Source organism: Gallus gallus, chromosome 2, assembly GCF_016699485.2.
Source record: "Gallus gallus isolate bGalGal1 chromosome 2, bGalGal1.mat.broiler.GRCg7b, whole genome shotgun sequence".
Classification (NCBI taxonomy): domain Eukaryota; kingdom Metazoa; phylum Chordata; class Aves; order Galliformes; family Phasianidae; genus Gallus; species Gallus gallus.
Window position 1 is genome coordinate 29,397,000 of NC_052533.1, and position 12,178 is coordinate 29,409,177.

Below are 12,178 nucleotides of genomic sequence, written 5' to 3' on the forward strand. Positions count from 1 at the left end.
ATTACTGTCTAATTTAATCTAAATTAAATGCCTGGTTGAGATGTGTAATTTAAAGTGTTATTGAGCTTCCTTCTCTGGTATTAAAAGCAAGAAATCAGCTGCTAATGCCTGGAGGCCAGGTCTTTACCATTAAAATTCAGGTACTTTAGCACTAGCATTCCAAATATCAGCCATTTGGAAAGTGTTTTTCATGAGAATGTACGTATCTGGCATTTCCTCTCACTTGAGGCCACATCCTGCCAACTGAGTCAAGCCTATGACTTAATCCAAATGAGGTTTTGATTGAATAAAAGGTATTGAATTAAGATCTGAGAATAAAATATGTTTTCTTATCATAGAAGACAAGCTTTGCAAAATGTTCTAGCTCCTGCCAGTGTTGGAAGGGTAAATTATCATTTGACTCCTGTATGGATGTATTTATTTAGGACACGTAGCCTGATGACTCAGGAAGTTATGTAAAAACTGACCCAGTTAATTTTAGATGCTATTGTTGGAAGAATATCAATGAAAATTAATCAAATAGTCACGAAGGAACCACAGGGAAGGAGCGCAGAACACTGGTGGGTAGGCTTTTGGCAGCAATCATCGCAACAGTTTTAATGAGAGGAAAACACATTCTCAAGTAAATTAGAGAGCAATGACATGATTAGATGGTAAATAATAGTTAAATACATGCTTGGAGGTCCAGGACAGAGACTGTGGAGTTTTTGTGTTTTGGGTGTATTCCTCTCCAGTATGCTCTGAATAGCCAGAGGAGTTCACCAGAACTCTGCCTATAATTTAGGGTCGGATTATAACTTTTCTGACACTGCAGCCAAAAGAGCTGTTGGGGCCCTGCTGCAGCAGGAGCCTCACTGAGGCTTTCACCCTAAGCGCAGAGCTTTTGGCTATTGACATGTCCTGGTTCTTCCAACAGCACTGTGGCTCTGCTTGGCTCAGCCTGCTGTCACCCGGAGGGGCTGTGCAGGAGACATCTGCTCTCCTTATGTGCAGGCAGGGAGATGGAAGGGATCTGTCTTCTTCTGAGGCAGGTTTCGTCTTCACTAAGTGGGCGTTTGCACACTCACTGGTGATCAGAGTTGCGTGTATGATTGTTTATGAAAATGAGGAGTGTTGAGTGGGAGTGGTCCCCTCCCATATGGTCTCTTTCTGTGTTTACTGGGGAAAGGATGTGAAAAGGATCACATTCACTAGTTGTCTTCCTTCCCAAATGTTTGTGTCTCAAAATGTGAGGCTGCGTGCACAAAGTCTAACTTGTTAGCTTTACTTCATCTAGCTGTAGCACACACCAAAATTGTGTGGTGACTCCATTGAAGGGGACTGGCCTGGACTAAGTGTGTTTTACCTGCTCATTACCACTTTCTGTTTTAGGTTGTCAGAGTAAACATGCTCCAAAAACAAAAATAGAAAACTGACATACCTCCTGGTTCTCTTTTAGTAGATTTTAACATTTTTCTGTGGTTTTCAGTAAGTCTAGGTAGGATCTAGCTGCTCCAGCCACTTTGGTTAAGTGGGGCAGAAGTGTCACCAGTGTTATTCCTCACTGTTTGGTAGAACTAGAAGGAGCACATGGGGAGGTTGTCTGTTACAAAAGCAAAAGCAAAAACAAAAACAAAGCAGCAAAAAAATCCAACAAAAGCAGGACTCGTGCTGTTACACTGAGACATCAGACCGTCCACTAAAAGCTGACTTATTTAATTAAATGGTAATTCAAGTGAACAGCACACTGTGTCCTTCAATAACAGCCTGGCAACTTGCTCATTAATATAATACAGTATTAATTTTCTCTCTCTGCCTTGCCACAATAGAACATATTCAAACATGAGGCTGAATGCTGTATTTCCTCCAGAAATAACATTGGAGGAGGGGTAAGGGTATAATTAACTAATATGTTATGTTTTTGTTTTAAAAGTTTATGTTTTTGCTTCAAAGGTCAGCAGATAACAGCTTATATACTGTGTAATTTTCTAATGGATAACAAGGCCTGATAACACAGAAGTTCAAGTTGTCCACTAGAAAGTAAAATTCATATTTTTCAATCTGAAGCAAAATAATGTAGTTATGCTACTCTGAGTTTATGACTATTCATGCATTACTTGTATGCAATATATCACTTACAGCACTGATGCAGATTGTAATCATGTTTTTAATGTTGCCTGCTGGCACAATTAATGGAATCCAGGGTGCAAGATGAAGAGTTAACAGCAAATCTTTACAGATCTAGCTCTTGGAATATTGTCTCATGTTGGTAAATAGAAAGTATAGAAAGAAAACTGGAAGTGTTATTTCTCATATGCTATCATAATTTTGAGGCATTAGAAAATTTCTCTGTAAAATGATATTTTTGGCTTTTTGTTCTTCTGTATATAACTCTCACAACCACATGGCTCCAGGAGGATCTTGTGGCATTTTGTGCTCTTCATATTTAGATAGCAGCTTATAAGAATTCCAGTCTTAATCTGCCCTTCATTTTTTTATAAAAAGTACAATTGTTCATCCATGGTATTTTATTTTCAGCAAAAAGCGAATCAGGTAACACGTAGGGTTTTCAGAAATACCTACTGGAGTTTTAATGCTGTTACTTGTGTTGACCAGGGGTTTATCACTGTCTTTGTTAGAATGATAGCTAGCCAATGTTAAATGCTTTAAATTGTAAAAAATATATCTGAAAATAATTGTTGGCACAAAGCCATGCTCACAGTCTTTTGGTGCGCTGTATGAGCATTATCTTAAATGTACTATTTCTCTGAAGTAAAATTTCACTGAGCACATTTACAATAACATTTGAAAAAATCTCTGTATGTATAATCTTTTCTCACTTACTGACAAATTGGATGATTGGAATTTCTATTTATTTATTTTTGAATAATACATGACATTTGTACTCATTCTCATGGCCAGAAATAACCATGGATATTCCTATAGCTCTTTCAAGCCCTGAGTGATGGATGTTTGTCATTCAGTCAGAGACTCATGGTGTAAATGGCTCAAAGACAGTTGCACCAGCACATACATTGCAACCTCAGAAAAGGGATAAACATTGCAGGCTGAACTGGAACTTGAGGACTGATGTTTTAAGACGGCTTTCCCTTTTATAACTGTAGATTTTCTGCCTTTTTTTTTTTTTTTTAATAAAATGCCACTAATCTATAATTCTCATGCATCAGTACAAAAGCATAGTTTTATAGTATGGTTAAACCAAACTGAAACAGTTTCTTAAAGTCAGCATTGCAGCTAACCCCTGTGTCAGCTGGCACAGTGGAAAGGCCAAAAACTGCTGTTGACCATTTCTAGAAATTCATTTGAATTGGAAGATCCAGGATTCAGAATGTTTATCTGACTCCTTTCTCGCCTTGGAGTTGATCAGTGGGGTGTCAAATATGTGCTTGATCTCCTTACATCAGGGGAGATGACTGAGTCTTTTCATGGTGCTTGTTACTATTTTCTTCTTGTTTTCCTTAATTATTTGGCATGGACTATAGTCCATCTTAAAACCATTACTTGACTGGGATTCCTTTCTTTCCATTTTGTTACTTCTGTGCTCCAGGGGATTTCCTTGAGGAAGTTAATATCTTTTCTAGGTTGCTGCAGTGACACAGGATCCAAGTTTTTTTGTTAAGAATTTCCATAACTCATTCAATTTCAGGCAACATTGGCTAAAGTTATTTCTTCCTTTCCCAGCAAGTTACCTTTACTGTCTTGGGGTAATTACACTGAAGGAAAGATCTCATCATATTGGTTTCATTTGGCAATGCTTTATTTTGTCACTTTGATCTCTGATGGGAAAGATACTTTTTGTATGGCTCATTGAATGGATCCCAATTCAGCCAGTAATTATTACTGTAATGATGATACTAGGAAAAGCAAGCAGACAAACTAACATTGTGATGTCTATATGATATATTACATATGGTTGCCTAACAGAAGAGAAAGGCACTGAGACAATCCTTGCATTTTTTTGCCACACATAGTCCAAGAAATTGTGATGTGGTTACACTCATAAAACATTTTCAAAATGTGTAAAAAAAATAAGGAAGACCTTTTCTTTCTTCATAGAAGTTCTGTAATGTGAAGGATAATGGTGTTGTAAATGCACTGTTGAGTTTCATCACAGAGCCTAGGAGTGAGTTGTAGTGTTTGCGGATGTGAGGAGTCTGTGCCTGTTCATTCCTCTTCATTTCCTTAAATGCTGTATGTAAGACTCACTTTATGCTGCTGGAACTCTCTTCTTATGAATCTGAAGATCACGTGTATAAATGCAGACAGAAATAAATCCTGTAGGTAAAAGAAAGTAGAAATTGGCTAAAGATCAAAGGTTATCCTCATTCCACTCCTTCCTTCACTTTTATTATCCTGTCTAAATTCAGCCTTCTGTAGAGAGGTTTTTATTTCATTTTTCATGAGGAAAGGTTGAGTTTAAATGAGAGTTAAGATGTTATTTGTTTTTCAACTCAGTATGTAATTTGAACCACAGTGTAGTAACTTTGCTAGAATACAAACTGCAGTTCTTATAGGGTATAGAAGACTGAGGAGTGGATTAGGAAACAATATTTCAACTCAAGTGTTCTGTGATCTATAGATTAAGTGTCCAGTAGATCTCCTTTTTCTTTTTCTTTTTTTCCGAAGTAATTGTATGTTTTCTTGCTTGTCAGATCAAGTCTTAAATATGTCTTGCAAAATTGCTTTAGATAACATGCTTGTAATTTCTGTATTTATTTTTATACTTTTGGTGACATTTTCCACCAGAATGCATAAAAAAGTTTTGCTTTTCCTACCTTTATAGAGGCTTCAGCAGGTGTTTTCTAAATGCTTTGTTTCAAACTATGAAATGCACTGAAATTAGTAAGGATGACCAACAGTAGAGCAACTGAACCAGATTAAGTAGAAAAGTTAAGAACAATATGCAATGAGTACATAACTTCAGTAGTTTCAAAGCTACTCTTATTATTACTCACTTAAAGGTGATTAATCAAAACAACAGCTGTCCTGTAAACTACCACAAAATTTAATGTGTCTCTTCTCTCCCAATTAATGTTTTTCAAGAAATTTTTCTTGTCATTAAAAATTCAATAAATTAATTTTACTTCAATCACAGTCGAAAACTTTGTAGTAGTATTTACCTAATTATAGATCACCATAGAAAGTGTATCACAGGTTTTGATTATGATGCAGAATTGCTTAGAACATTATGGGTCAGGAGCAAGCAGTACTGGTGGAGGTATCTATAACATTCTGGGGAGTTTCAGCTTATCCCAAAATCTTGAATCAAAGGAAGTGATCCACTGCTATTTCCGCTTCCAAAAGTACTTTAAAATGGAGATGTGACATGTTTCCACTATATTTCTAACCATGGCTGTATATTAGACTCAAAGTCCAAATACAAAGGAAGAAGAGATCTCTAAACAAAAATTTCATCTCACATGAAAAACATGATTATTTTAATTACAGTATCATAGTCTAACTATAAATGTTATTTATCATATCAATGCCATGAGTGATCATCTCTAAATAACATGGGTGTGTATTACATTGTTGTGCAAATGGGGAGAATCAAGGGTTCTATTTGTTAATGAGAGACAAAGCTCATGTTTCAGCTAGTATCCAGCTACTGAGGATCATCATGGGGGATATTATCTCACATCTGCCTCATACAAAATTCCGTTTTACCTAACTCCAAAGCATCTGGTTTGAGCTGCAGTCAGAAACAGGATACTGAAATAAATATATCCCATACTCCATGTAGTCTTACTCAGCAAATGTGAAATATGCCAGTAATATGTGTTCTGCTTTAATTATTTGCACTACTGTATTTGAATACTAGGTTTTGGTCACCTAACCAAGCAATTGCTGAAGCTAGCGGACGGCCGTGTCGTGCTGGCACTGGAGGGAGGACATGACCTTACTGCCATCTGTGATGCATCTGAAGCCTGTATAAATGCCCTTTTAGGAAATGAGGTAAAACATAGATCATAGTTGTAGAGAATGATCCAATTTTGCTGAAAATACTATCTTCAATTTTCTTTTAGCAACTGTAGAGCAGACCTGTTTTGATTGGGTTTAAAAGACATGCAATTTGAATGTTTCAGAGTAGATCTCAGATAAGCCGAAAACATGCTTTGCTTTGACTAAATATCTCTAAATGATACGATGATATAAATAATTTAGTGTTTGCCTAAATTATTCTCAGTTCTAGGTAAGATTTTACACTTCAAAATTGCATTTGGTGTTGCTGTGCTGAATACCAGGCTTAATGTCACTGGTAGCCACTAGTATCATCTAGAAGGATGAGAGCTTTCAGCCAATTGTTTTGGGAAAACACTGTCTATTACGATGCACCTGATAATCTTAGGGATTGAATATTGCAATGACTTTTTTTTTTTTTTTTTTTGTAATATTTTGACACTTCCTCTACTAGCATGTAGAAGAACAAATTTCAGAGGCTCTTGACACATGAAAACATCAATAAAAATGTGACCAAGAATTCAAAAATTATTTTTATTATTTTTAAGTTAAAAATGAAGATTCAGTTTGGTCTGTCTGCATGCAGTCTAAATGGAGTGTACAAGATTTATAAAATACTTTATATATTATGAAAAACTTTTTAGAATGGACTGTCATACTAAGGAGATATGAATACATAAACACTCATTTATGAGAATAGGCTCTGTTGTCCACTGGAGAATATCTTTTCTTCTATAAATATGATGAGAAGGAAAGTAAGCTTGCAGAATTTACAGACAAAATCATTTAAGAAAAAGAAAAGTTTTTACCAGAAACTGAATTTTGTGAGATCTCATTATAAAGTTCACTGTATTACCATTTTTCTTCAGGAGAAACAGCAATGGCTAAATAATTTATCCATACAAATGTATTAGTGCTAAACTGCAAGCTGGTTGGTAATTTCCTTGTACTTCAAGTTTTCATACCTATGAGAATAATGTGAAGTAATGTATCTTGTGATGGAAATTGGATAGAAGGCTTTTCCAACTGTTCCTTTTAACCTTTTATTATTATGACTCATCAAGAAAGATATTTTTATGCTTATTTTTTACATTATATGTAGATATATATACAATACAATGTTATTTGCTATTATATTATATATGTTGTATATATACAATACAATGATAGCTTTCTCAAAAGTATTCTCAGAAATGTACAGTAGACATGTTCACAAAAAAAACTTTCATCTGTGTTTTGTCTTCTGTTACATTTGACTAGTCCCAAAATAAGTGTTTTGCAGTTTATATACTGTTTAAATGGATGTTCAGCTCAGTGTTGATTTTTTAAAAATTATTATTATTTTATTATTATTATTATTATTATTCAGCTGTTAGAAGGACTGCAAACCGAGACTGAGGCATTTGACAGTCTTAGTGAACGCAGCTTTGCTTACCCTATCATGCACTCTTCCAGGGCACTCTCATTTCCTATTCCCTGTTGTAACTTTCCTTGTAATAATATAAGATGGCATCATGATATCAGTGGCTTTTCATAGTTCTTTTAAACCCATTCCCTGAAATTTGGACCTTTATGAGACTAATGCTAGTGACACAATACTAATGATATGATGCATCTTCCTTTGCGTGGATATCTGTGTCCTTCTATCCAGTTATGACCATTTGGTGGTGCTACCCATTTAAGAAAAGTACCTTGTTTTGTTTAAACACTATATCACACCCAACTACCATTTCTGCTTTCACACACCAGACATTATCTGAGATAGAATACTTACTATGAGAAAAAAAGAATGGGATGAGTGTATTGGAATTGAAACTTTCTTCCATTTTCTTTTAGAGTAACCTGGGCCTGGGAAATTAGATAAGTTATGAGTCTATCTGTTTGCAAAATACTACAAAGCAAACTTCAAGTCAGACAAAAATGTAATAACAGATTGAAGAAAAACATAACCACACAACCATTAGTAATACACTTATAAAAGAGCATGATCCTTAATAACTTGAAACATCTCATGCAATAAGCATTATTCTCATGTGCTGTTACTCACAGATGTGTCCTCAGGGAAATGCGTTAAATGGTCTGTTGCAGCAGAATTTCTAAGAGAAAATATGCTGTGGCTGCTAAGACAAAAATACTCCAGAGTGGATGTCATTACTAACACTACCAGAAGAAATTGATGCTTACTTAAAAGAATAAGTAAAGGTGTTGCCGAGGAGCAGACACTAATGAGGAAGTCGGATACTGAGTTAGCAGTTAGAAGTCAGCACGTCTGTTGACATCTATAGATTTATGGAAATCTATACCACATGGCCCATAGCATACACATTGCTTGATTTCAGCATATTGTTCCTGAACTTGTACAGCAAACTCCAAGTGTATTCCAGCCAAGGACAGAAAAAAATGCTTTTCTTCAAATAACCAATTATTGTAATTTGAGGATACATTCTTTGCTGCATACAGCTCTTAACAGGTGATTGATAGGATAATTATAACTTATTATCTGCCCTTCACATTTACAAATAGTGGTATGTAGTGTAATCCTAGTTTAAAAACTTTGGCAGGATGAACTTCAGTTTTTAAATACTACACATGTAATTGAGCTTGAATTAAAAAGGTTGGGAAAGGCCTTTGTAAGGTACTCTGCAGTTTGTCAGATGTATTTATTCATATGCTGAGGATTAGAATTCATAAACATTTTTCAGGGTTTTTGAAAACTTCTTCTTTGCCTTTGTTGGCTTTGGCCAGGACTTGTCAATACAGAAATTCACTGCTTCATATGTTCTATTACCAGCAGAATAACGCCGTAGAATAACATACACATACACACACATACCAAAAAAAAAAAAAAAAAAAAAGAATAATTGTAAAACTAACAGCTGCAACTTTCAACTTTCATGGAGAGCTGGTTTGATTTGTAAAGGTAAAATTAAACTTACAAATAGGGAATGCTTAATTTCTTAATTTGTCCAAGAAGGAAGATATTTTGACACTCAAACTAGATGTATTTTTCTCTTAGTTATATGTAAACTGTAGGATAGTAATCTATTTATCAAGATAACTTTTTATGCATCTCTTAACAAATGCGAGAAACTAGAAAAATAATAAGCTATCATGTTAATCTTTTTTAAATTTGAGCATGGCACAGGACATTCTTGCACACAACTGTTGATTTTGAAGACTAACCAAAAAACCTATTAAGAGTTCTCTTTTTCTTGGAAGAGCTCAGAATTTAAATGAGCTATCAGCCCCATCTATATGTGGTGGGTACTTCTGAACTTCTCACCAGAAGCACTTTTGAATAGCAATTTCAAAATTCAACAGACAGATAAGTGGGATTATTATTGTCTTTTTTTTCTTCTGGTTGGAGATACTTATATTGATTGATTATTTCTAAATCCTAATAGTATTCCTTAAGCAGATGTATCTAGTGCCTTTAGATACTGTAGGTTATGCAGGACATCTGATAGGACTTGTAGAAGTAACACAGAACTATGAGACCTATGTGTTTTTTGAGTGGCAACTAGACATCAGGCAGAACACCCTGTACTGGAGAAGGTTGTATTTGGTTTAGTTGTGTTTAGGCAGTTAAATACCCCTTTAAATAATGAGAAAACCAAAACAGAAATGATAGAGGAAAAAAAAAAAAAAAAGCTAAAATGAATTTATTAGTAAAGGGCTTTACATTTAAAAAAAAAAAGAATACTTTTCAAAAATAAAGTCCTGGAGATCTCAGGAGATATTACTTTGAAAAAAATCACTTTGACCATTTTCAGAGCTAGTTAGGAGCTCTGTGGGTTATCTTCTTGGAAGGAAATCTTCCCAAGAGGTGAGAAGAGATTAAACAGCGGGAATCTCTTGAAATCCAAAGTGAAAACATGGAAATCCTTCTGGAAGGTAAAAGACAGGCAAAACATAAATTGCTTTGAAATGTCCCTGAGAATTTGAAACATGATTTTAGAACATGTCCATTAAATGAGCATGTTTCAAAGCAAAGGAAATGTTGAATTCAGACAATTAGAAAAGAGACATTGCTTTTAAGGCTATACATTTATGGGATGCAGTGTTGTGATTAAAATTTAGTTCTCTTGTTTATTAAGACAATCTTTAAACAATTCTGCAGCTTTTCATGGATAGGTTATATTATTTGAAATACTTATCCTTAATATATATGTGTATCTTTTCAGCTAAGAAATTGATTGAATGCTAATATTTGTGTTTTATCCCAAGAAGTGTATGAAAATGGGGTTCACTGTTCAGATATTCCCCCAGATCTAGCCCTTTGGTGCCAGGTGGTAAGGCTATTCCCCATCTTCAAAGACAGGTTCTGGTTTCTTTCCTCCACATCACTTTTGAGGAGGCATTACTTCCATTTAAAAAGCCCTCAGGGATAAGCAATTCTTGAGCTTGGTGTCCTGAAACCTGCAGTTTATTTCCACAATAACTACATTAAACTGGGGAGTTCTTCAGCAAACAGAGGGAATGAGGAAGTAGTCCCCCAGGTACAAAACTCTTTGGGTCAAAACCTAAGGATTTAGTTCTTCGTTTATTTCATCTCACGTCAAAAACCCAGGTGGGATATTTCTGTGGGACTCAGAGGTCAGTCTAATATTGTGGTCCTTCTGATCTATCTACAGGTTTTGTCTTTTAGCTCTACATGGTACAACAGTTTTTCCGTGGTTTGTAACATGTGATAATTGGTCACAGATGGGGTCATGTTCTCCTTTGCATAGAGGAAATGGAAAAGTGCAGTCCAGAGTGTGCTCTGCCCAGCGGGACCCTGCAACAAAGGCATACAGAGGATGCACGTCTACCCTCATTGATTGTGGCAGCCAACACAGAAATTGGCCCCAAGTGCAAAAACATTTTTGAATGACTAAATTTAACATCTTCTAGTAAATATTCTTCTGGCTTGAATTTCAGTCTGAAACAGAATTTGACAAAACATTGTGATTGGTTGGCTCCCAAGCACGCTTAAAATCTTATACCAGACAATTTTCTTGCATAGTGTGAAGTATGTGCTTCTTTCTTGCAATCTGTTGAGTTGGTATTTAGACGGAATGGTAATTTAAGTGGAAACTTGTACTCTGGATCTTTCCTGCCAATGATGAAAAGTTGGCATTTTCTCCTTCATGGAATTCAGAGTGAATCTGGGGCTGCTTGCCAGCTAGGCAACAAACTCTGCCAAGAGAGCCTGGACTGCGTTAAAAAAAAGGGTTATTTGCCAGAACAGGTAAGCATTTCTCTCTCCGAAAAGGAAATATTCATGTAAGTGAATATGGCCAGAGATCAGTTTTAAATTGCATGGTAAACTTGGTCATGATCTTACATCCTTGATGTTAATCTTATTCTAATACTAGAAAATAATTAGCACTGAGACTAAGCCACCTGTGAACTGCTGCTTGCATAAGCACAGAGCCCAGGAATTGGCTCACAAATAGAAAATTAGAAGAAAGAGGAAAATGGTGCAACGTGCATGCCAGAGATCAACATGGTGGCATCAAAGTCCAGAAAATGGGCAGTGCTAGTCAGAAAGCTGTTTGGCCAAAGCGACAGAATATTCTGAATTTACAGTTACATAAATCCAAGGCAAGGCATGTGTTGGTTTTCAGGGACTGGTAGGTGCTAATGATCCTTCAAGCTTTTGAATCTATTTCCTTGTGAAAACTGTCATTTATGTAAGAGCTATAACCATGGATCACAAAATTAATTGCCTTGAGTGCTTATATATAAAGTCAGAAGTTTCCAAAACTTTGAGAATGGTATTAATAACAGAACATAGAGGACCTACTAGATATTTGAGATTGGTTCTCTGTAATCGTGGCAAGAATAAGAACAACAAACCCCAGTCTTGGTGCTGGAATGCTTCTTGCACAGTAAACTTGGGAAATGGAGATTGTAGCACTTCCCTCTGCAGCCTAGGTGTCTCTGAGGATCCTGTCTGCCTTTTCCCCTTCTTCTGTGTGTGTGAGGACCCTCCGTGCTTTTTACCATTTGCTTTCAGTTCCCTCACTTGTCAGTTATTTCCAAGTGTACTCTTCAACAATCATCTCTGAAGATAACCTACATGCTCTAAAACATGACAGGACTAAGACAATGCAGATATTGCTAGATATTCCAGCTCAGTACAAATTGCTGCAGTTTCAGATTCTCCTCACATTCCCAAGGATCATTGCAGATCACCTTCTGGGCACATGAAATTTCCATCTGTAATTCCTTC

General features: G+C 35.9%; 1 protein-coding gene across 15 annotated transcripts in view; it reads left to right on the forward strand.

The window, feature by feature from the left end:
* Window positions 1-12,178, forward strand: part of HDAC9 (histone deacetylase 9) — a 450,242-nt gene that overhangs the window by 413,535 nt on the left and 24,529 nt on the right. For all 15 annotated transcript variants that reach the window (XM_040681503.2, XM_015281425.4, XM_040681502.1 and 12 more), the window contains one exon: window positions 5,822-5,955. In XM_040681503.2, the coding sequence (XP_040537437.1) occupies window positions 5,822-5,955 (134 nt within the window). The remainder of the gene's footprint in view (window positions 1-5,821; window positions 5,956-12,178) is intronic.